This window comes from Musca vetustissima, unplaced genomic scaffold (assembly GCF_032173495.1).
Source record: "Musca vetustissima isolate MV318-11 ecotype Yass unplaced genomic scaffold, APGP_CSIRO_Mvet_v1 utg72260, whole genome shotgun sequence".
In the NCBI taxonomy this organism is placed as follows: Eukaryota; Metazoa; Arthropoda; class Insecta; order Diptera; family Muscidae; genus Musca; species Musca vetustissima.
The window spans coordinates 52,847-74,837 of NW_026872849.1; the positions used below are offsets into that span (position 1 = coordinate 52,847).

Here is a 21,991-nt window from a genome sequence, read left to right on the forward strand (position 1 = left end):
TTCATGCTAAATTTTGTGATGATAACTGCTGATCATAACTGCTGACTTTGATTACAATTTATAATGTAGTGACCATAGCTAGATCGAGCTATTGGTATTTTAGAATTACCCTCACGATATGGATTTTTAGGTTATAATTATAAATATCTAATTTCCTGCCTTCCAAATAAAACTATTTTTTTTTTTTTCATCTTCTATTTTACAGGAACCAACATTTATTCGATGTACATAAGCCAAAAATTCTTGTGTCAACAAATATCAATTTACTTCTTCAATAAAGTAGCTACGGGAGCGGCATAAGCAACTGGAGCAGTATAAGCTAACGATGAAGTATAAGCTGGAGCACTGTAAACAGATGAAGTGTAGGCAGGAACAGCAGCGGCGGCAGAGTATGTCGTGTAAGCTGGAGCAGCAGCCGAGTAGGTGGTATAAGCAGGAGCAACAGCAGAGTAACTGGTATAAGCAGGAGCAGCAGCAGCATATGTGGTATAACCAGCACTATAAGTGGTAATGGGAGCTACAACACCAGCTTGAGCAGCGGCAATGAAGAGAGCCAAACAGATAAGGAACTAAACCGGAAAATATTGGAAAATCAAGGAATATGGTAAGAAATTTTGAATTTAATTTTTTTTAATTAAAAAAAGCAACAATTACCTTCATGTTGAGTTTTTTTGGGTTGTTGGTTTGTGAGTTACAAATGATAACTGATATGGATACAACAATTGAGCCCTGGTTTTTATATTATTTTAAATTTGGTGGACATCAGTCGCAGTTAGAAGCATATCAATGATATTTTGAAAAACAAACCAAACCATTTCTCCTTCTCGAAAAATAATTTAAAAATAAGTTCTTAAAATGATTTAAAAAAAGTGAATTTACTGGTTTTGCACAGCTAAAACTAAATCCCAATGAGAAGATTAATAACCTGTACGGAATGGAATTTCATATATGACAAATGAAAAACAAACAAAAACAACAACAAAAAGAAAACACAGAAAATAAAAAACTTGCTGTTTGTAATATGACATGGAAGGCGGATGTTTACCAAGTTAATGCCTTGCAGACACAAAATTCTCTTCGTTATTTTTGACACAATATTTCTGCAGAATCACCCACACATTCCACTGGTCTGTCATTCTCTGATCTGATTTAATTGATAATTGTAATGCCATTTAGCGTGGCCAATGGCTTAAGAGGTGTTATTGTTGTTCCTACTTTTGTTGAGATTTCATCATTGCTCTGTTAACAGAGAACTTGATAGATATTGTCGAATTTTTGTACTCTTGTTCTTGTTTATTTCGTTCTTTTCTCAATATTTTACACATTTCGAATTGTAACGCATATCCAATTTTTACAATTTCAATGTCATGGTGTAATTGATATAAGGTTTTTTACTCTATTGAAATTTCTCTTAAGGGATTATATCATCAGAAATAATACTGGAAACCCCCAAAGGTATTCAATTGTTTCATTGTAAGGCTTAGTGTAAAATTTTAGCCTTGGGTGTTAAAATAGATATTCGATTTGGATTTTGCTACCGTTCATCAGACATAGTGAAAGTCATGTTGTTTTGATCAATTGCGATAGAAAAATATACGGAATTCCCCAACATAATCTGAAAGTATGTCTCGAAAAATCTACAGAAAACTGAAACAAATTTTACATTCCTATTAACGAAAATCGTAGAATACACTCATTGTGTGGATTGTAACTTAATATACATCATTTTCAAGCCCAATTGAAAAATATGCGACCAGAACCAGAGATGTCACTCCTAATATTCAATCGATAAGATTTTAAATTTAACCTAAATGGCAATGCGACCAGAACCAGATATGTCACTCCTAAGATTCAATCGAGCAATAAGCTCGTCCGTTCCGAACTTTTTATGCCCTCCACAATGAGGTGCACATTCCTAAAATACTCAAAATCGATTGGGACATTTATGTCATGGTGAAATGCTGATCAAACCAAATACCCAACCAGTAAAAAAGAGATTTAATTCGACGAGGCCGAACTTTTTATACCGTCCACCGTGTACAGTGTTTTATACCGTCCATGGTGTACAGTGAAAACTACTTAAAAATACATTAATATGGAGGTAATGTCATTGTTAATTGTCTGCAAGAAAGTTGTTTATACTCTCTGAAAATTAAATACCAAGTTGCAGGAACAAAAGTTCAATAATTAATAACGGAATTTTTACATACCAAAAATCAGTGAAAGGAGCAGTATAGTCGGACGGGGCCGACCATATTATACTCCACACAGCTACTACTAAGCTCTAAGTTTCTGTGGATCTGTATTCCGAAGCTGGGCTATTACCCGATATGTTTGAAATCTTTTAGCCGATTACAGGTTAAAAGCTCCTCTGCGGCATGCTTTCAGGTTTCCCAAAGTAAAATATTACTCCATAAGATTCATGTTGTTATTTTACATCAAAAAAAATTTTCATTTGACCCGCTAAATATTGACCTTCATTATCATATTCAAAGGTTTAAGATCGCCTTCCCTCAGCTGATAATTGAGGCGACTAAAAAAAAAACAAGATACAAATAAAGCTATCCGTCTATTTCATCCCCGAAATATCATCTAATCAACCTCGAAAATTATAGGCGTCGTTCATAGCCATAATCGGTACTTCATGTAAATATTCAAAGCGATCAGCGCAACATTTCCGCCCCCTAATGGGGTAATAGTAATTTTAAATATTATCATCATGCGTGAACACCCACATCCGATTATATAGAAAGCGTCTAACACTATGAATAATACAATATTTAAAACCCATATTGAAATATACGAAAACAACGGTTACTAATAGTTTAAGCCAGCAATCTGTATGAATAATAATACAGAATTCGTAAAAGACTGATTCATTTTACTTCCAGAAGGATCTACGAGCCTTGTCTGGTCTATGTGAATACTAAACTGGATATGTGACGGCGAATTAACCTCCATATTCTAATCGTACATAATATATATTTCCCTGGACATAGTAACTTAATATAAGAGGTTTTCAGAAAAATTTTGCGAAAATTTTCCCCCATAAGAAAAAATACTAAAAATTGTGTGTTTCTTTTTTACGTTTATTCGTTAATCAGAATCAAGAGTCCAAATACAATTAGTGATCACTTTCATTTTCCTTGTTTACGCATTCCAATTTCAAAGAACTTTACTTCTTCTTCAACAAAGTGGTGTAGACAGCGGGAGCAGCTGGGGCAGCAACAACAGCAGCGGCAGCAGGAGCTGCAACTACAGCTGGGGCAGAATAGGTGGTATAGGCTGCGGGAGCAGAGTACAATGAACGGGTGTACACGGGAGCAGCAGCGGCATAGCTGGTATAAGCTGGAGCAGCGTAAGCAGTATATGCAGGGGCGGCAGCAGCATAAGTGGTGTAAGCTGGGGCAGCAGCATATGTGGTGTAGGCAGGAGCTACAACATGTGCGCTAGCAGCAGCAATGAAGAGGGCCAAGCAGACGAGGAACTAGGGAAGGGAATATATGTTAGATTAAATCCTTTAGCATTTTTCGATAGATTTTTTTCTTGGTTTGACCAAATACTTACTTTCATGTTGATTGTTTTTTGTTGAAGCTTGTTCTTTGCAATGGAGCGTAATGAACTGATATCGTTTCAATAACTTCGCCAGGCTTTTATACAAAAAACAAAATATAGAAAAATAAAAATTAAACCATAACCAGCAGCCCAGCAAAGAACCCTCTGTAGTCTTGTTGTATGTGGCCAATCAGTTGTTATTCATACCAGCCCATTGTTGGTAGCATAATTAACGTCTTTACGCCGTATTACCATGACTTATGGGCAATTGTTTGAAATAAATAAACAAGTTTTTATCTCTTATGTTGGTTTTTCTTTGTGTAATCGTTTTTAATAAGCTTATTTTCTGCGTTTGGTTCCTATTCTTGAACTTGAAGATATTTTTTGGTTATCATAAAAAAGATAGAAATACTACATTTTAATGGACAAACTATTAAATTTTGGATATGATTTTTGTTCATTCACAATTTCGTTGTGCGAAGTATTGGTTTCGGGGCATTGAACACAATTAAAATGGGCAATTGAAATTACATCAATCAAAATTGAAATTGCGGAATGTAAGCCATTACAAATGGGTCTAGTTTTGTATTTAATGTAAAAACAATTATGGCGTGGGAAATTCCGGACATGTTTACCTGACGAAGTCTTAAAAGCAGTGCGCTTCAGTCTTTCATAGACGAGCGAAAGAAAGCCTTTCATAAACATGCTCGAGGGAGTCTTTTAAGGACGATCTGAAGGGAGTCCTTCATAGAAGAGATCATGGAAGAAGACGAGCTGAAGCTTTTTTAGACAAGCTGAAACAGGGAATATTTTATATGCAAGCTGAAGCTGGGAATCTTTCAAAGACGATCTGAAGCAGGGAATTTTCATAAACAAGCTAATGCTGGGAGTCTTTAAAGATATGCAGAAGTTATTATTTCCTGGGTAAAGCACAGGGGCTTTATATTTTTTTACCCTCCACCATATGGTGTGAATGAAAATTCCTCAGGTCGGTCGGGACCTTACTGAACATTTTCTGCGAAAATGTTTTTAATCTTCCGAAAACCCGGAAAGCTAAAATTACTGCAGCTTCTGTTGAACATTTTGAAAAAGCCCCTATCAAAGCCGAAATGGAAATGGGTTGGACCTTTGAAAGTGCAGCTGTAACGAAATTTTTCTGTGTATACGTGTTTTGCTCTCAAATAATCCGGACACGAATATTTTCATGCGAGACCTTTAGAAAACATCAAACTATATTCGTATTTTTCTGCAGAGATTTTAAATATTTACAATTTCCTACAAATAAATGTTTTTACCCACCAAGAACCTGGAATCTCAACTAACATCCGCTTACATTGTATAGTGCGACAGAGACCATCTTAGGTGAGCCAAGACCTTTCCGAAATGTCAAATTACAGCCTCTTCGGTTGTATAGTGCTTCAAAGACCTTTAATATATTCCATATAGGTCGGGACCTTTGAATGCGATCTTTGTTAGTCCCATATTGGTAATTCCAACCCCTTTTTTAACATGCTTCGGAATGTTTATGCCAAATATACACTGTTTTGTTGTATTATTTGTTAACATTTTAAAGGTAACTTCATAATGCCTCTCTCATAGAAGTCCTGCTATCTATTTGCAAAAAACTGTTGTAGTTGATGTTCACAATCCTCCCTAGATACAATTTTTTTATTATTAAAGAAATTTTGCAATGCAAGAAAAATATGATAATTGCTTGGTGCCAAAACCCGGCCTGTATGGCGGACTCAGTAAAACTTTCCAACCAAGCTCCCGAAGTTTCTGGCGAATCACTGTATTTTTAAACGGTCCAGTTGTTGACAGTAGGGATCAGAATTTATCGTTTGGGCATATGGAAGCAACTCATAACAAATAATCCCCTTCTAGTCCCAGGAAATGCATAGCAGAACCTTCCTGGCCGTTAGTCCTGGTTTGGTGCTTCTTCGTTTGAGGTGCTTCTTCGGTCTTTGAGCACGATTGTTTGAAACCAGCTTTGTGCGAATGTATTAAAGCAGTTTTATGGTCTATTTTTAGCTCCTGGGCAATGTTACGACTGACCGTCATCTTCGATAATTTCTCCCATATTATCGACATTTTCGACGACCGGCCTAATGGAATTCTTTTTCCCCATCCTAATATTTATAATTTTTAGTGGAGGGATTTAGTACCCAATTATAACACACAATACCAACTTGGTTGAAACACGCACTCAAAAACCCCAAAATACCCAAAATTGATGGGTACCTCATATGGGGCCTACGCAAAAAAACTCCGAAATTACTCAAAATTGGGGATTCTGTTATATGGGAGCTACCCTAAAAAGTGGACCAATATTCATAATTCACAATTAGTTTAGGGGCTAGAGTGTTTACAAAAAAAGGCGGGCATGCTTAAATCGACAAATAATTTTACGCTGATCAAGAATATATATATATATATATATACTTTTTAGGATCGGAAATGATTATTTCGATGAGTTATATATGGTGGAGGGTAAAAAAAAAATACAGAAAGAATTAGTGCGTAGAAGAAATTTATATACGAATGTTCGAAGAACTATCGTGATTTCATCACACAGGCGGATATTGGCTAAGCCGACATAAAAGTTTTTTGTCAAATATTTCAAGGTGCTTCACCTCTTGGTAGAAGGTATATAAATCAGTAAACAAACAGTACAGTGCATCGGGACGGCCATGTGATGCATTACACTAGTGCGGAGTAAATTTCCAGTTTTGGGCGATAATTCAGAAAATATGCTTCCTCTAAGCGGGCTAAACACTTCTGCAAACATGTTATTATAACCAAAATATTCGAGTACATAGATATCAATATAAAAGTTAAAAAATATTTATAGATAGCCTGGCAACTTCTTCAGACTATGTCCTTTTGGAGTAAACATATTATCTAAGTCCATTTGACCCCCAAGCCAGTCATTATTATTTGTTGAATAAACTATATACCTTTGGGTCAAAATTATTACCTCTAGCGCGTCTAGACCGTTAAGTGGTAAATTTGATCCCCTATATTTTAACCAAAACTATAAGTATGGTTCTGGCCAAAACCGAACCTACATGCAATGGTTATGTAGTGTATTCAAATATATTTTATATGCAAATTGCCTTCTTGAGCATAATATTAGTATTTTTCAATTAACTGAAAATTAAAACAAAATGTCTATTTAAAGTTTTTTTACTTTTTATTTATTTTTTCTAACAGCATTCAGTCACTAAAACCAATTCAGTCAAGCAAAGGGGAGGAAGGATCATTTTCATTACATGGTTCCAATTTCAAAGATTCTACTTCTTCTTCAACAATGTGGTGTAGACAGCGGGAGCAGCTGGGGCAGCAACAACGGTAGCAGCAGCAGGAGCTGAAACTACAGCTGGAGCAGAGTAGGTGGTATAGGCAGCGGGAGCCGAATACACGGACCGAGTGTAAACTGGAGCAGCAGCAGCATATGTAGTGTAGGCGGGATGAGCAGCAGCATAGGTGGTATAGGCAGGAGCAGCAGCGGCATAAGTGGTATATGCTGGATGGGCAGCAGCATAAGTGGTATAAGCTGGGGCTGCAGCAGCATAAGTAGTTACCGGGGCAACAACATGAGCGCTAGCTGCAGCAACGAAAAAAGCCAAGCAGATAAGGAACTAGAAGGTATTAAACAAAGAACAAAATATTAATTCGTATGTCCCCATTATTTAGATGATAATAATCCTTTTGGTTGTTGTCCTTAAGCTGGTACTTACTTTCATTTTGAATAGAGGTTGTTGAAGATTGTTCTTTGCAATGGAGCGTAATGAACTGATAGCTGTTGACAAAATTCTCATAGCTTTTATACATGACAAAATACGTGAATTATTTCTGCTTCTGATTGATTATTATTCTCACATTGGAACTATTGTGTTATTGTTGTTGTGTACTATTTGAATTGTTGTTGATATGATTATTTTACTCACACATGCCTGGAGCAATGAACCAGTTATTTATGCTTGCGAATAGGCTTACACATATCAATCAAGCTTATATTTTCTTATTTAATTGAATAGGTAAAAATAATTTCAGTCTAGATTTTTGCAAAAAAAAAAATGATTAAGATTTCAATGAGCTATTTATTAATTCCAGAATATATGTTACTTAAACCAAATAAAAAGTGTGACCATTTGTCCTGCAAACGAAAGGAGGAGGATTTTTTGTGATAATGATACAACTAAAATATCCAGACCCCTGTCTCCCACGTACAATACAATTTATATTATTATATTGTCAATCAAATCGCCCGACCATTTCACTCTAAAATGGATCAATCCATATTAGGGGTCAAATAGGTGGGATTCCCTAATATGAATTGTGAATAATCCATACACAGATATCTTGCCTCATAAACTTTGAACCTTTACAATATTTAGTAACAAAGCAAAACTTCATAAAAACGGTTGTGGCCGTTTGTTTGTGTTCAGATAAAACTCAGGTTGATAAACATTGACCTATACCGAACATTTTCTGTGAAGATGTTTCTTATCTTCCAAAAACCCGAAATGTAAAATTACTGCAACTTGGACATTATACTGAAACTATTTTTGCAAGAATTTTTCTTTTCAATAGAAATCGGAAATTATTCTTCGGTGAGGAAATGCTGCTAAAACTTTCAAATTATCGTAAATTTAACAGATCATAAATAATAGATATTGACCGATATGGAACAGTACCCTCCATTAAAGGCGGTCAAAAACCTTCAACATACCGAAAATGTGGCGGAATATTAGATGGTTCTGTAAAAATATTGAGCTATATTGAAAAAGGTTTGCAAAGATATTTTTAAATGACCAAAAAACCGGAAAGCTAATTTTCAGCCACTTCAGTGGGAAAGTGCAGATAAAACCATGAAGATTACGAAAATGTGGGGGATCTTTATATGAGGGCTCTTCTAAAATATTGAACTATATATTTAATTCTCCAAAAGCAAGGAAAGGCCATTTGGAGCCACTTATATGAGAATGGGGAGCTAAAAGCCTACATATGGGTTATGTAAAAATGTGTCTAGATCGACAATTTACATCAAAGATTATTTCACCCTCCATTCCACACATTATCCTGTAGAGAGAACAGACATAACATGTAGGGCCATTATAATGAAATCGGACGAAATTAAATGTGTGAGCTACGTAGATATTTCAACTAATTTTAAACAACCTATACACATACTATTCTGAAATCTATGAAAACTTACATACCTGATGGACATGCAAGACTTGACTTCTATGGTATAACATTTGTATGAAATCGAACAAAATTATGTATGGGAGCTATATGTAAATCTTGACGTATTTGAGCAATCATTAGGTAGGCTGCAGCACAGTTCTCTGACCAAAATGTATCTCGATAAGATGAAATCGTGTGAAAATATATATGAATGCTATATCTAAATCTGAAGCGATTTCAATCCAATACGCTATGCAATATTTCAGGTTGGGCGAAAGAACATAGGCTCCTCGGGGCTCCATTTGCCTAAAATCGAACAAAAATATATATGAAATCTATATCTAAATCTGGAACGATTTCAACAAAATTTCACGTGCTTCAACCTGGCCCATTTTCAATACTCTGTGCAAAATTTGGTCTCAATCGGACAAACCTTGGCAGTTTAGTGCACCATTTACATAAGATCAGACGAAACTATATATGGAAGCTATATTTAAATCTGAAACAATTTCAACAGAACTTCGCATACATCAACCATAACCAAATTAGATACACTCTGCAAAATGTTGTCTGAATCGGAACTACCTAGGAAGTTTCGTGCACCATTTACATAAAATCGGATGAAAATATGTATGGGAGCTATATTTTAATCTGAACCGATTTCAACACCTAATTACCTACGCTGTGCAAATTTTTATCTCAAACGGAGTATATTCAATATATTTAGAGTATATTCAATATGTTACCTCCCATATTTCGGTATTTTTGGGCAGTTTGAGACCATTTTTCGACCAAATTGCTTGAATTTATTTTGTTTTGGAATTTCGATATGCAGAAAGTCTCCCTACCAAAAATTATCACATTGGCCCCCTTATATCGGTACCCCCAGTATTTAACAGACCAATTTAAAAACAAAAAACAGTCAGCCGTCACTTTCGGAATGGTCTAGCCAATTTCAAATCAGAAGGTTTAATAGTTAAGTATTTTTCCCCTGGCAGCTATTTACCATTTTCTATGAAGGACACATCGATTTAAAATTATTTTGAATGTATACGTATACGCTGCAAACGTTGTTTTGCCATATACAATATTCATCGATATTACATGGATAAAATGTTGAAAAGAGGAACCGATGGTCACACTCTTTGGTGCATCATATTATTAACATATAATTAATATATGTAATTTTGCTTGTTCAAATCTAAGTTGAAATTTCATTGGAAAAAAAAAACAAATATAAATAGTTTTAGATTTTTTTATTATTTTTCTTTTCTAACAACATTTGGTCATAGTGACCAATTTGGCCACTATTATCATGGGATCATTTTCATTAAATCGTTTCAATTTCAAAGAACTTCACTTCTTCTTCAACAAAGTGGTGTAGACAGCGGGGACAGCTGGGGCAGCAACAACAGCAGCAGCGGGTGCTGAAACTACAGCAGGTGCCGAATAGGTAGTATAGGTAGCGGGAGCAGAGTACAAGGAGCGTGTATAAACTGGAGCAGCAGCAGCATAAGTGGTATAGGCAGGATGGGCAGCAGCATATGTAGTGTAAGCAGGAGCTGCGGCGGCGTAAGTGGTATAAGCTGGAGCAGCAGCAGCATAGGTGGTCACGGGAGCCACAACATGAGCGCTGGCAGCAGCAATGAAGAGAGCGAAGCAGATAAGGAACTGCAAATAGAAAATTGTATGCAAGGAATTAATAATAATCCATATGAGAGTAGAAAAGCAGATTTTTTTCCGGTACTTACTTTCATTTTGAGTGGTGCTTTGAAGATTGTTCTTTGCAATGGAGCGTAATGAACTGATGTCAATTACCACAATTGTGGGTGCTTTTATACAAATGGAGTTGAAGTTTTTGTTTTTTGGCCTATGTGAGTTTTTGTTATTGTGCTTTACAGAGTTTTTACTGACGTCACAAACTCTAAACAAGTTCTTATTTTTCTTATGTTATCTACATGAGTAAGCTTGTTGTTGATAATTCCCATCACAATCCGTATGAGGAATGATGACAAATATAATTGTTTAAACAGATTTTAAGCATGATTTGGACTTAAGTTGGCAAAAAGAATAAGATAGTACTAAATCGGCACACGCATCACAAATTGTTATGTTGTATATGCCTGAAGTTCCGTCTCCCTTAAAAAGCACAAATACTCGTAAATGAACCTGTCCATAAAATAGGTAGGTATCTGTATTATTTATTAGCTGTAGTGTAATAACTACACGATGTAAAATGCTCTTGTAAATTTAAAAATGTAGAAACTTCGTAAGCTGCGCGCGAGCCGAAATTTGTATTCCCTTTGCCATGATGTGGATATTCAACATATGTAAAATTGATATATGAGGGATGCGCCATAGAAAATTGCTTAACAACGTGCTTAAAATCCTTAAACTATCAAAAATGTTCTATCTTTCTATGAGACTTCAAAAATGCCAATCAATTTGTCTGAAAAAAGGCTCAAACTGCATAAAATACCGAAATATAGGATGTATCCTTATATGGGTATACGCAAATGATTGTACCAATGTCGATAAATTTTTGTGTGAATCTTTCCTATTACATAACAACCCAAAAATGCATATTACAGGCAATTCGGTTGAAGACGTATCCAAGATCCTTCATATGCTATAAGAAACGTATTTTATTTTTGATGTTTTGCAAAATAAATGGAATTTCAACAAAATTATATGAAAACCAGTGAGCGGAGCAGTATAGTCGGACGGGGCCGACCATGCGATACCCTACACAACTACCACGAACTCTAACTTTCTGAGGATGTTTATTCCGAGTCTGAGCAATATTTCGTGATATTTGCTCCCTCTTGTCCGATTAGAGGTTAACAACACCTCTTCCTTACTTTTTTCGAATATTCAGTACAGTCCTTCTAATTACTTGTCCAGATTACCTTCACGGTGGGTTGTGTTGTGATTTTCAGATTATACTCTACTCGAAAACACACAAAAAATTATGTTTTCGGTCCATTTCATCCCAAAATTTTAATCTGATCATCACCGAAAATTGTAGGCGTTGTTCTTGACCATAACTGGAACTTCATGATAAATTTCAAAGCCATCAGCACGATATTTCTCCCTCTAATGTGGTAATGGGTTACTAAATAATATCTGAATACGTAAGCACCTGTAAATATTTGACTGTAACTCCCACATCTGAGTAGATACATCACTATATTTGGTATCAATTTAAAGGCCAACCACTCCTCTTGGATATGCTATCAAATCCTGGGGACTACATCCTCCAGGAGTAAATATATATGCCATAGAATACAAATTTTGTCATTTTTCACACAAAAGTCAGGGTCCATTTGACCCGCTGAATATTGACCGATCTTTATCAAAACAGGCATGCTTATTCTTTTCCCGATCCCCTTCTCCATGCAAAAATTCGCGGTGTTTGGGCCATAATTGCGGCCTCTGGAGCGACCAGAAAAACCGACAAAAATTTAGTATTTGGTCCATTTCATCCCCTAAATATTAACCGATCTTTTCCAAAAACAATAGGGGTCTTCATTGGCCAGAACCCATCCTACATGCAAAATTTCGTGAAGATTGGTCCATAACTGTGGCCTGTATCGTGTTTACAAATTATAATGGACAGACGGACGGACGGACGGACACACATGTCTAGATCGACTCAGCTAGTCGAGATATGACGATCGGTATACTTAAAGGTGGGTCTAGGACCAATATTTCGCGGCGTTACAAACATTTGGGGCTGCACAAAGCTATAATACCCTGACAACATAGTTGTGTAGGGTATAACCAGTGGGCGGAACAATATAGTCAGAGGGGGCCGGCATTATTATACCCTACACAACTACCACGGAACACAAATTTTCTGCTGATCTATATTTCGCGATATGTTCACCCTCTTGTCCAATTAGAAATCAGCAGCTACTCTTTCTTATCCTGGCATATTTTTTCCGGTATGAACATTTACGTCTTAGTTGAAATGACCCGCTGAATATTGACCGACCAAACATCCATTCTCATTAGTTGGCCAGATTCCCTTCCCCATGTGATGTGTTCTGATGTTCGGCAAAAACTATTTTTTGGTCTATTTATACCATCTGATTATCTCCAAAAGTTATAGGCCTTGACCATAACTTCGTGTAAAGTTTCAAATCGATCAGCCCGAAATATCTGCCCCCTAGTGTGGAAATAAGAATAGATAGATCTCGGTAAATGTTTACGTATAACTCCCACATACGAGTACAATATAATTGATATCAATTTAAATGTCAACCACTTGGAGTGGGTCTATGTTCTTGAGGAATAATTATATACGCCGTAGAATGCATTTTTTCATTGTTCACACAAAAGTCTGGGTCTAATTCACTCGCTAAACATTGACCGATCTTCAATAAAACCTCATGCTTATTCTATGGTCAAACCCCTCTCTCTGTATAAACTGTTCAGATCACAACGGTGGCCTCCAGAGCTACCAGAAAAGCAGACAAAAATAAAGTTTTTGTCCATTTCATCCCCTAAATATTAATCGATCATTACCAAAAACAATAGGGTAAATAGTAAACAATAGTAAAAATTCGCCATGTTCGGGTCATAATTGTGGCCTCTAGAGCGTCCAGAAAAAACAGACAAAAATAAAGTTTTTGATCCAATTCATCCCCTAAATATTAACGGATCATTAACAAAAGTAATACGGATCTTCTTTGACCAGAACCTGTTCTTCATGCAAAATTTCAGGACGATTGGTAGATAACTGTAACTTGTATTGTGTTTACAAGTTATAATGGACAGACGGACGGGCTGACACACATGTCTAGATCGATTCAGCTAGTTGAGATATGACGATCGTTATACTTAAAAGTGGTTCTAGGACTAATATTTTGCGGCGTTACAAACTATTGGCACTGCACAAAGCTAAATTGTGTAGGGTATAAATTTTGAATTACAAATTACGCCCCTTAATGTCTACATAACGAAAATACCCCTTTTTTAATGTTTGTGTTCGGAACCCATTCAGTAGTACAATTACTCGAATCCTCAGATATAATATATATTTCTTTCCTCTTAAAGATCGAAAAATACCATTTTAGTCGTCAGAATATGGAGTTTAAGCGTTGAAAACCTTGTTTTTGAGGTGTCTTATTCTCCGATAATTGGCTGGGTCAAACCTTTCACATCCCCCACCACGTGGAGTGCATTCAAAATTCCTTAAGTCGATCGGGATATTTATATGGGGACTGTGTTATGGTGTTATGTAGTAGTAGGTAGTTCATGATCCGAAAAATTAATGTTCCAAATTAAATTTATTTTTTATTCCACAGGAACCTGATATGTCAAATTATTTATACACCCATCAGAAAATTTGGTAAACACTTTATTACCAAAAAAGAAGCGAAATTTTCTATAGGGTTATATCAAAGCTAGGACAGCCTTCCAGAACCCTTTATGCCAAATTACAGCCCCATCAGTAGTATAATGCGGCTAAAGTCTTAAAAATACCGAAAATTGGACGCTACCTTTCTATGGGAGCTACACCAAACCGTAAATAATTGTTGGTAGGAAGATTTGGCACCCTATAAAAATTGTATAAATCAAATTACAGTTTATTCGGTTGAAAAACATTATTGCTAGGGAGATTTTCTACACATTGAAAATCCAAAATGAAGCACGAGAGTTTGGGATGTAGCTTTATATGGGAGACTTCCTTAAATGTGAATCAATATTAATCATGTTTAGTAGGAAGATATGAAAACCCCATGAGAACCCATTAAAATCAAATTAGAGCCAATTCGGATAAAGAAAAAGCACAAAACCCTCCAAAATGCCAAATAATGAGGGTTATCATTATATAGAGGCTACCCGGAAATATGGGCCAAAAATTGATAATTTTTCGTAGGGACATTATTTAGTCAAAGAGAATCCAAAATATTTAATTACTCATAAATTGGTTAAAAACACGTGCTCAAGCTCCTCAAAATATTCCTTTTCTAAAAGGTGGACCAATATTGATACATTTAAGTATGAATATTTACTACTATACCACGACCCAAAATAACAAATTACAACCAATTAGGTAGAAACGTGTGCCCAAAACTAACAAAATGTCGAAAATTGGGGGGTACCGTCATATAGGGGCTTCCCCAAAACACATAAACCAATATTGCTAATTTTTCGTAGGCAGATCTGACAGCCTAAGTGAATCCAAAATATTGAAATAACAGTAGATTCTGTTGAAAAACCCCCAAAATACCAAATAATGAGGGGGTACCATATATGGTGGCTACCTTGAAAAGTGCACCAATATTGATTATTTTCGCTAGTACGATTTAATACCCAATGAATTCGGTTCAAAAACGTGTAAAAATCTCCATAATACCGTATATTTGGAGTTACCCTTATATGGAGGCTATACGGAAAATGGACCGATATACAAATACCAACAATACTAGGAGTAATAACAATGCCAGTGCAAAATATCAAAGCTCGTGATTTCCACACACATTCACAAATTGACAGAGTTTTATTCTGATCAAGAATATATAAATGGTATGGGGTCTCCGGTGATTATATCGAGGCATTGCAAACGGAATGATAAATTTAATGTACATTCCACCCTATTGTGGAGGATATAAAATATCATGTAACTTCCTCGTAAAATTAATAATGATGATAACTAGACATAATTTCATATTTTTTACACAAAAGCCTTTGTCCACTTATACGGAACCTATCCTCCATTTTAATATTAATTTTAAAATTTTTCCTACAAATTTTTTAGCCGAGTTCGCAGTGGACACCAAAATAAATTCGTACATACCCTTAGTGAAAAATATCCCAAAGAAATATAATATGATCAATAATGTCTCTGGAAGTCATATTTGTGTACTACTTATACCACATACTGATATGTTCTGATATTAGATACGATCGTAAGACTCCTTAAAGCTTTGTTACAATTTACTCAAAAATAATAGAAATAATCATTTACAAATCTGAATAATATTGTAATCAAGAAATGTGTATAAAGTTACAGGTGTTCTATTCCTCTGGATGTTTAAATTTCATAATGGACCTTCTTCGAGAAATTCCCCCAATTAAAATAATAACTCATATAAATAGGTTGCTTAGTTCATTTTTGTTTATTCGTTATTCCGAAAATCGTTAGGCCAAAAACAAATTTGCGATCACTTTCATTTTGTTCCTAATTAATCGACGCATTCCAATTTCAAAGAATTTACTTCTTCTTCAACAAAGTGGTGTAGACAGCGGGGGCAGCTGGAGCAACAACAGCAGCAGAGTGAGTTGAAACAACAGCTGGGGCTGAGTAGGTGGTATAGGCAGCAGGAGCTGTGTACAAGGAGCGGGTATAAACTGGAGCTGCAGCAGCATAGGTGGTATAAGCAGGTGCGGCAGCATAGGTGGTGTATGCTGGAGCGGCAGCAGCATAAGTGGTATAAGCTGGAGCAGCAGCAGCATAGGTGGTTACGGGAGCCACAACATGAGCGCTAGCAGCAGCAACGAAGAGAGCGAAGCAGATAAGGAACTAGATGGTAATAAAAAATAGAAAAAAATATATGAATTCTTATGTCCCCATTATTTAGATGATAATAATCCTTTTGGTTGTCATCCTTAAGCTGCTACGATACTTACTTTCATTTTGAATAGATTTTTTTGTTGAAGATTGTTCTTTGCAATGGAGCGTAATGAACTGATGTGGATTGGTGGAAATGTGTGTACTTTTATACACAAAAAATGGGTATATGATTTTTTGTGGAATTATAATTTGTTGTTGTGGGGTTTTATGTTGAATATGTTGTTGATATGACTTAGTTATTGACATCACTCACAAACAATGCCTAAGAAATAAAACAAGTTCTTGATATACGTACATGTAATTATGTGCGCATGAGTAAGCTTATATCAATCAAGCTTATTATTATTATTCTTATTATTTCTGTTTAGCTTTTTGTCAATGTCAACAATAATTCATAGAATGTCTGGAATGACAGGCATTAGAATTCCAAGAGGTAGACAGACAGAGGCAGTTTTTGGATGAAATTATGTTCTACAGAGGAAAGAATTTTATTTCTCCCGAATTCAGTTGACTAAATTTTTGGAATAATCAATAAATTATGAAAATTTTTATGGAGGGTATTTTAATTTTTAAAATCAGTTTAAAACTTCTGAAAATAACGTTTTCATTATTTTTAGCTTTTACAGTTCCTTGCGCCCAAGAAACTTTCATGGAAAAATGTGGTCGGTACATGTCTAGTTTTAGATATTGCCTATACCTTCCAATTATCGGTATTTTGGGACATGTTTCTCAAACGTATATATTAAAACAAAAAATTAGGAATATTAGTCGAATATTAATCGTTCCACGAACTTTCGAGGACTTTAGCGAAATATTCGATAAAAACATTCTTATTTTAGTACAGACCCACGAGTTTGGTACTTCCTCTATATAACGATTCCGTCCGTTTTTTCACTACTGCCCAAGTTTATTTTTTATTCATTCGTACTGTACCCTCATCCTTACTTGCGCTACTTGTGACAGATCATTTGTTCCATAATCCGAACTTAAAAAAAATTCCAGGCGCGTCGGTCTTGTGAGCAGCTCTTCCAATTTGAAAGACCATATTCCGAGATGGTGTCTTCCACTTGGCCTTTACATCGAGTTCGTGGCCTTTCCCTTCTACGAGAACCATCATCGCTTTTGTATGGATTTTGAGCTGGGGCATCCTCATCCATTCTGATAACTTGACCTAGCCAGCGTAGTCGCTGCAGCTCGATACGTCTGACTATGTCGATGTCTGAGAATAGATGGTACAACTCATGGTTCATTCGATGGCGATATTCACCATTGACGCAGATCGGCCCACAGGTCTTCCGGAGAATGTTTCTCTCAAACACTCCAAGAACTGCCTTATCTGCGCAAGGGCCCATGCTTCTGATCCATACAACAGCACGGGTAATGCCAGCGTCTTGTAGAGTGAGAGTTTGGTCTGGCGAGAGGTAGCCTCTGTTGGCCAACACAATTCTCCTCCAAATTTCAAAACTGATGGCATTAGTTTAATTTATGGCGTTACCAATCATTGACTACCTCGAAGCTGTAGTTATCAAATTCACAGTTGGTCCGAGTCTACCATTAGCATGGCATTCTTGCCATTTACTGTCATACCCACTTTGGTAAACTCCTTCTTAATTTGTTCAAAGGTGGCTGTAACCTCTCGCAATGTTCGCCCCATTATGTCGATGTCATCGGCGTAGGCGAGTAAAATGTGTTATTTGGTCTACAGTGTGCCACTTCTGTTCACCATTGCCGCTCGTATAACCTTTTTCAGCAGGATGTTAAAAAGATCACACGTCACCTTATTTGAATCCTTGTTCGGTTTTAAAGGGCTCCGAGACGTCCTTTCCGACTTCAACTGCTGACATTGTGCCAGTTAAAGTTATTCTACATAACCGTATTAATTTAGCAGGAATGCCTACGGCAGACATGGCTTTAAACACCTCTGTCGAATGCTGCTTTATAGTCGACGAACAGGTGGAATGTGCCGATGTGTTTTTCGTGGGTCTTTTTTAAAGTCTTGAAGTCAGATTAAAGCTCAACCAACCTCTTTCATACACTGCAGTATGCATATACGTCATAATATACATTTTTGCCCGTTTCACACAAAAGTCCTGTCCATTTGGCCAGCATAATATTGGTAGGTTTTCATCGAAACAAACATACCCACTCGATGGCCAGATTCCCTCTGTTGCCTCCTAGATCATAAATGTAGCAGCCTCTCGAGACATTTTTTTGGACCATTTCATCTTCCACAAAATATTAAGCAAAAATCCGGTCCATTTAATCAGCATAATATTGGTAGGTTTTCATCGAAACAAACATACCCACTCGATGGCCAGATTCCCTCTGTGGCCTCCTAGATCATAAATGTAGCAGCCTCTCGAGACAATTTTTTGGACCATTTCATCTTCCACAAAATATTAAGCAATCCTTACCATAGACAATACAGGTCCGTCATTGGCCAGAGCCGGATATATATGCAAAGTATCGTGAAAATATGACGATCGATATAATAGGTGGGTATATGATCAATATTCAGCGGCATTTCAAATTCTTATACCTTCACAAACTAGTTGTGTAGGTTATAAAACAGCTGCACAGCATTCCATGTATAGAAGTCCTTTGTGAATCCATGGTCTACCCTTCACCCGGGCTATCCAACTATAGGTAAAATAAGAATATCATTTAAACATTCCATTGCGTTCTTGACAAAGTTTTATATCAAATAAGCTCAATTCTTTAGTTTTTTTATTTATTCAATTTTATAAAACTCGCTCAATATTTACCCTTCTCAATATTCAACGTTGTAAAATAATTATCTGTTTATTTTCTTTAGTTTCTTTTTTTATTGTATTTGTTATAATCCATGTTTTTATAACTGATGCGCTTAATTATGCCAATCATTTGTCATGTGATTGATCTTTGCATATTTTTTTCATATTGGTGTTGTTGCTGTTGTCATGTTTTTATGTCATTATTGCAGCCAATTCTGTCTACCTATCTGTCCTATGAAAGCATAACTCCAAACGTTCATTTGTATTGATGGTAATGGCTGGCGTTAAATACAACACTTGTGATGTCACAATCTCTCCACCAGATGTCAAAGTTCAATTAAAAGCTGCTACTCATGTTCGACACCATGTATTTGTATACACCACCTGGCTTTTCATTATCCCAGTTCATGCTTGCGTCCAGGCACCATTCCATCCCATACCACGGTCAGCAATAATGTGACAGAAACGCTTGTTTGTGTCACACACATGTCGTTGTCGTTGTTACTGCTTCTGCTTTTCGTCGTGCATTAACGAATGATTTTATGCCAGCTTCAATTAACATCGTTCATGGAACACCTTTCTGTGTTTGTATTGAACAAATGCTCCTGCTTCTGCACAACAATCCAGCTAGGATTACACTCATCGATAACAGCTTTCAACAGTGCAACAGTGTGTTGTTGAATTGTAACAAATACGTAGCCCGAAGGAATAGGGGAGGAAGGTGTGGAGGAGGAGGAGCTGAATTGCAAAAGTGTTAAAAAATATCAATTACATGTTGTAGTCACACACATACACTCACTGGGAGGTGTATTGATATGTAAAGAGCTATGCTATGTTTTTGTTGATGTCCATTTTAAATGTTGCCTGAAATGTTTTAATGAAATTGTAATTGTGTTTGTCAATATTTCCCTGTATGGGTGTAATGTGTCTTTGACCCTAGGTGTACATGCATACGAAAAATGTATGTTACATATCAGTTTGTTCATCTGCACAAATGAATATTATTATCGATTTAAGAGGAATAAAAAGCGCGAAAATTGTTTAATTTCCAAGAAATGTTGTCAACAATTTCTGAATAAACATGTACAAAAAATTATATCATCCACCATGAAGTGGTCATTCAAAAATCAACATAGACCTACATTTTAAATTGTCTTCCAGGATGATTTTATATCACAATTATGCTGCGGGACCCTTATACGTAGATCATTTTCTGCAAAAACGTTTTTTGGCCCTCTGAATTCCCAAAAATAGGTGGACTATACAAAAAAAGTAGACCGATATATCTTAAAAATCAATACGTCAAATTTCAAAGATCTACCTCACAAATTGCGATATATCTGTGTCACCCTATGGTGGATAGTAAAGACACAAGCCACAAATAGATAACAAACCTACATCTGGCGGCAAGCAGTAGTAATATTTTTATGGGTTTTTTTGCTTCACATTTACCCTACTGAACAGTCGGTCGTTTCAAAACATAAACGAAAATAGATATCAAATTACAAGCAAAACTTCGGTTATAAAATATGTACACCCATGATCATGAAAATGCCTAACATGTTGCGGGACCATTATATATCGATTATATCAAAGCATAGGCATATCAAGAAAATTATGTACAAATATGTTTTTGCTCTTGGGGTTTTCAAATATGCGACAAAAACCATCATAATATTTAAAATGGGGCGAAATTGTCATATGGGGACTATACTAAATACCGGACTGATATATCCTATGTATGTTAACGGTCACAGTAAAGACACAAACTGCATCCACATAAACACCATCTGACGGCGACTAGTGGGCATATGTTAATGGGTTATTTGCTTGCCTTCCCACATTTAACCTACTCAAATTGTATTTGGGCATATTGCCACGCAGTATTTAAAGTAGAACTTTTAATTTTTTACAACATATTGCTACTACTGTTAGCATGCTTATAAAAAAATCTACTGACTGATAATTGTAACTTTGTATCTACGGTTTTCAGAGTGTAATACTACAACTTTGTATCGACGGTTTTCAGAGTGTAAATAACATAAGTTCAATATAGGTCGACGTTATCAATACAATTTTGTAGATCAGGTTTTTGATAGATTTATGGACATTGTCCTCATGTAAATTTTACGAAGGAAGGCGTTCTTGGGTCATGTGTATAGATATGATTCGTGATTTGGAGATTGGCTGACTGCAGACTTGTTTAATCGTTATCAGTTGGAAAAGGGACATTTTTTCAATGGCTATCAGTTGATAAAGGGACGTTTTTACTATCGTCTGATGCGATTGGTTGCGGCTCGCCGTAGTCGAATCCGTTAATTCGAACACCTCCTGGAAAGTTGTGACAGGTGTAGAACGAGCGGACAGTTCGTCAGAAGGGAACAAATCGACAGACGCGAATATATAGGCAGGAGCAAACTAATCGAAAGAAGTGGATAAATAGGCAAGAGCAATGGAAAGTAAGTGCGAACAAATCGTCTTGTACTTCGTTTAATACAGACAGAAGTTGAACTCAGTGTTACCGTTTTGGACATTTCGGGGCAAACTTGGCCCAAAAAGCAAATACATTTTTATTTTGTTCCGATGGTTGGCCATTTAGGTTTGGCGTATAAATCAAGGTGACTTTTGAGGACCTTGGCTTCTCTGGTGCCGAAGAATAGCTTGATTACCAATTTTTGGTTAGCTCTGTGGCTATTATACTTTGAGCCCGTAGCGACAAACAATTATCATAACAACATGATTTCTATGATCATCCTGTCTATGATCATGTCTATGCATATATCCTTCGTTTAAGTTCAAGTTTCAAACAAATGGAACGACAAATGTAACGTAACAGCAAGTCCATTGTTGTAGAGGAACATTGTTGTTGTCTTCAAATTAGTAAGTAGTGCATGGGCGACTATGG

General features: G+C 36.2%; 3 protein-coding genes across 3 annotated transcripts; all 3 read right to left on the minus strand.

Moving 5' to 3' along the window:
• Positions 1-263: 263 nt before the first annotated feature.
• On the minus strand, positions 264-2,060 carry LOC133320915 (cuticle protein 67-like). The gene is made up of 3 exons (XM_061530028.1): positions 2,054-2,060; positions 655-704; positions 264-569 (listed from the first exon to the last, which is right to left on the minus strand). Exons 1-3 carry the CDS (start codon positions 2,058-2,060, stop codon positions 264-266), a joined length of 363 nt encoding a protein of 120 aa, XP_061386012.1.
• A 1,098-nt stretch (positions 2,061-3,158) lies between these two features.
• LOC133320926 (pupal cuticle protein G1A-like) lies at positions 3,159-10,542 on the minus strand. Its single transcript, XM_061530036.1, has 5 exons — positions 10,500-10,542; positions 10,109-10,419; positions 7,296-7,378; positions 6,879-7,162; positions 3,159-3,487 (listed from the first exon to the last, which is right to left on the minus strand). The coding sequence occupies exons 1-5, from the start codon at positions 10,503-10,505 to the stop codon at positions 3,176-3,178; spliced, it is 996 nt and encodes a 331-aa protein (XP_061386020.1). The 5' UTR covers positions 10,506-10,542; the 3' UTR covers positions 3,159-3,175.
• Positions 10,543-15,915: 5,373 nt separating this feature from the next.
• LOC133320904 (larval/pupal cuticle protein H1C-like) lies at positions 15,916-16,395 on the minus strand. The gene is made up of 2 exons (XM_061530017.1): positions 16,390-16,395; positions 15,916-16,282 (listed from the first exon to the last, which is right to left on the minus strand). The coding sequence occupies exons 1-2, from the start codon at positions 16,393-16,395 to the stop codon at positions 15,974-15,976; spliced, it is 315 nt and encodes a 104-aa protein (XP_061386001.1). The 3' UTR covers positions 15,916-15,973.
• Positions 16,396-21,991: the final 5,596 nt, after the last annotated feature.

Coding starts and splice junctions, on each gene's coding strand:
- LOC133320915 (XM_061530028.1), bottom strand. Junction 570..654: donor CAAAAAAACTCAACATGAAG/GTAATTGTTGCT, acceptor TTTCCGGTTTAG/TTCCTTATCTGTTTGGCTCT.
- LOC133320926 (XM_061530036.1), bottom strand. Junction 7,379..10,108: donor ACCACTTTGTTGAAGAAGAA/GTGAAGTTCTTT, acceptor CATGTATAAAAG/CTATGAGAATTTTGTCAACA. Junction 7,163..7,295: donor AACCTCTATTCAAAATGAAA/GTAAGTACCAGC, acceptor TCGTTGCTGCAG/CTAGCGCTCATGTTGTTGCC.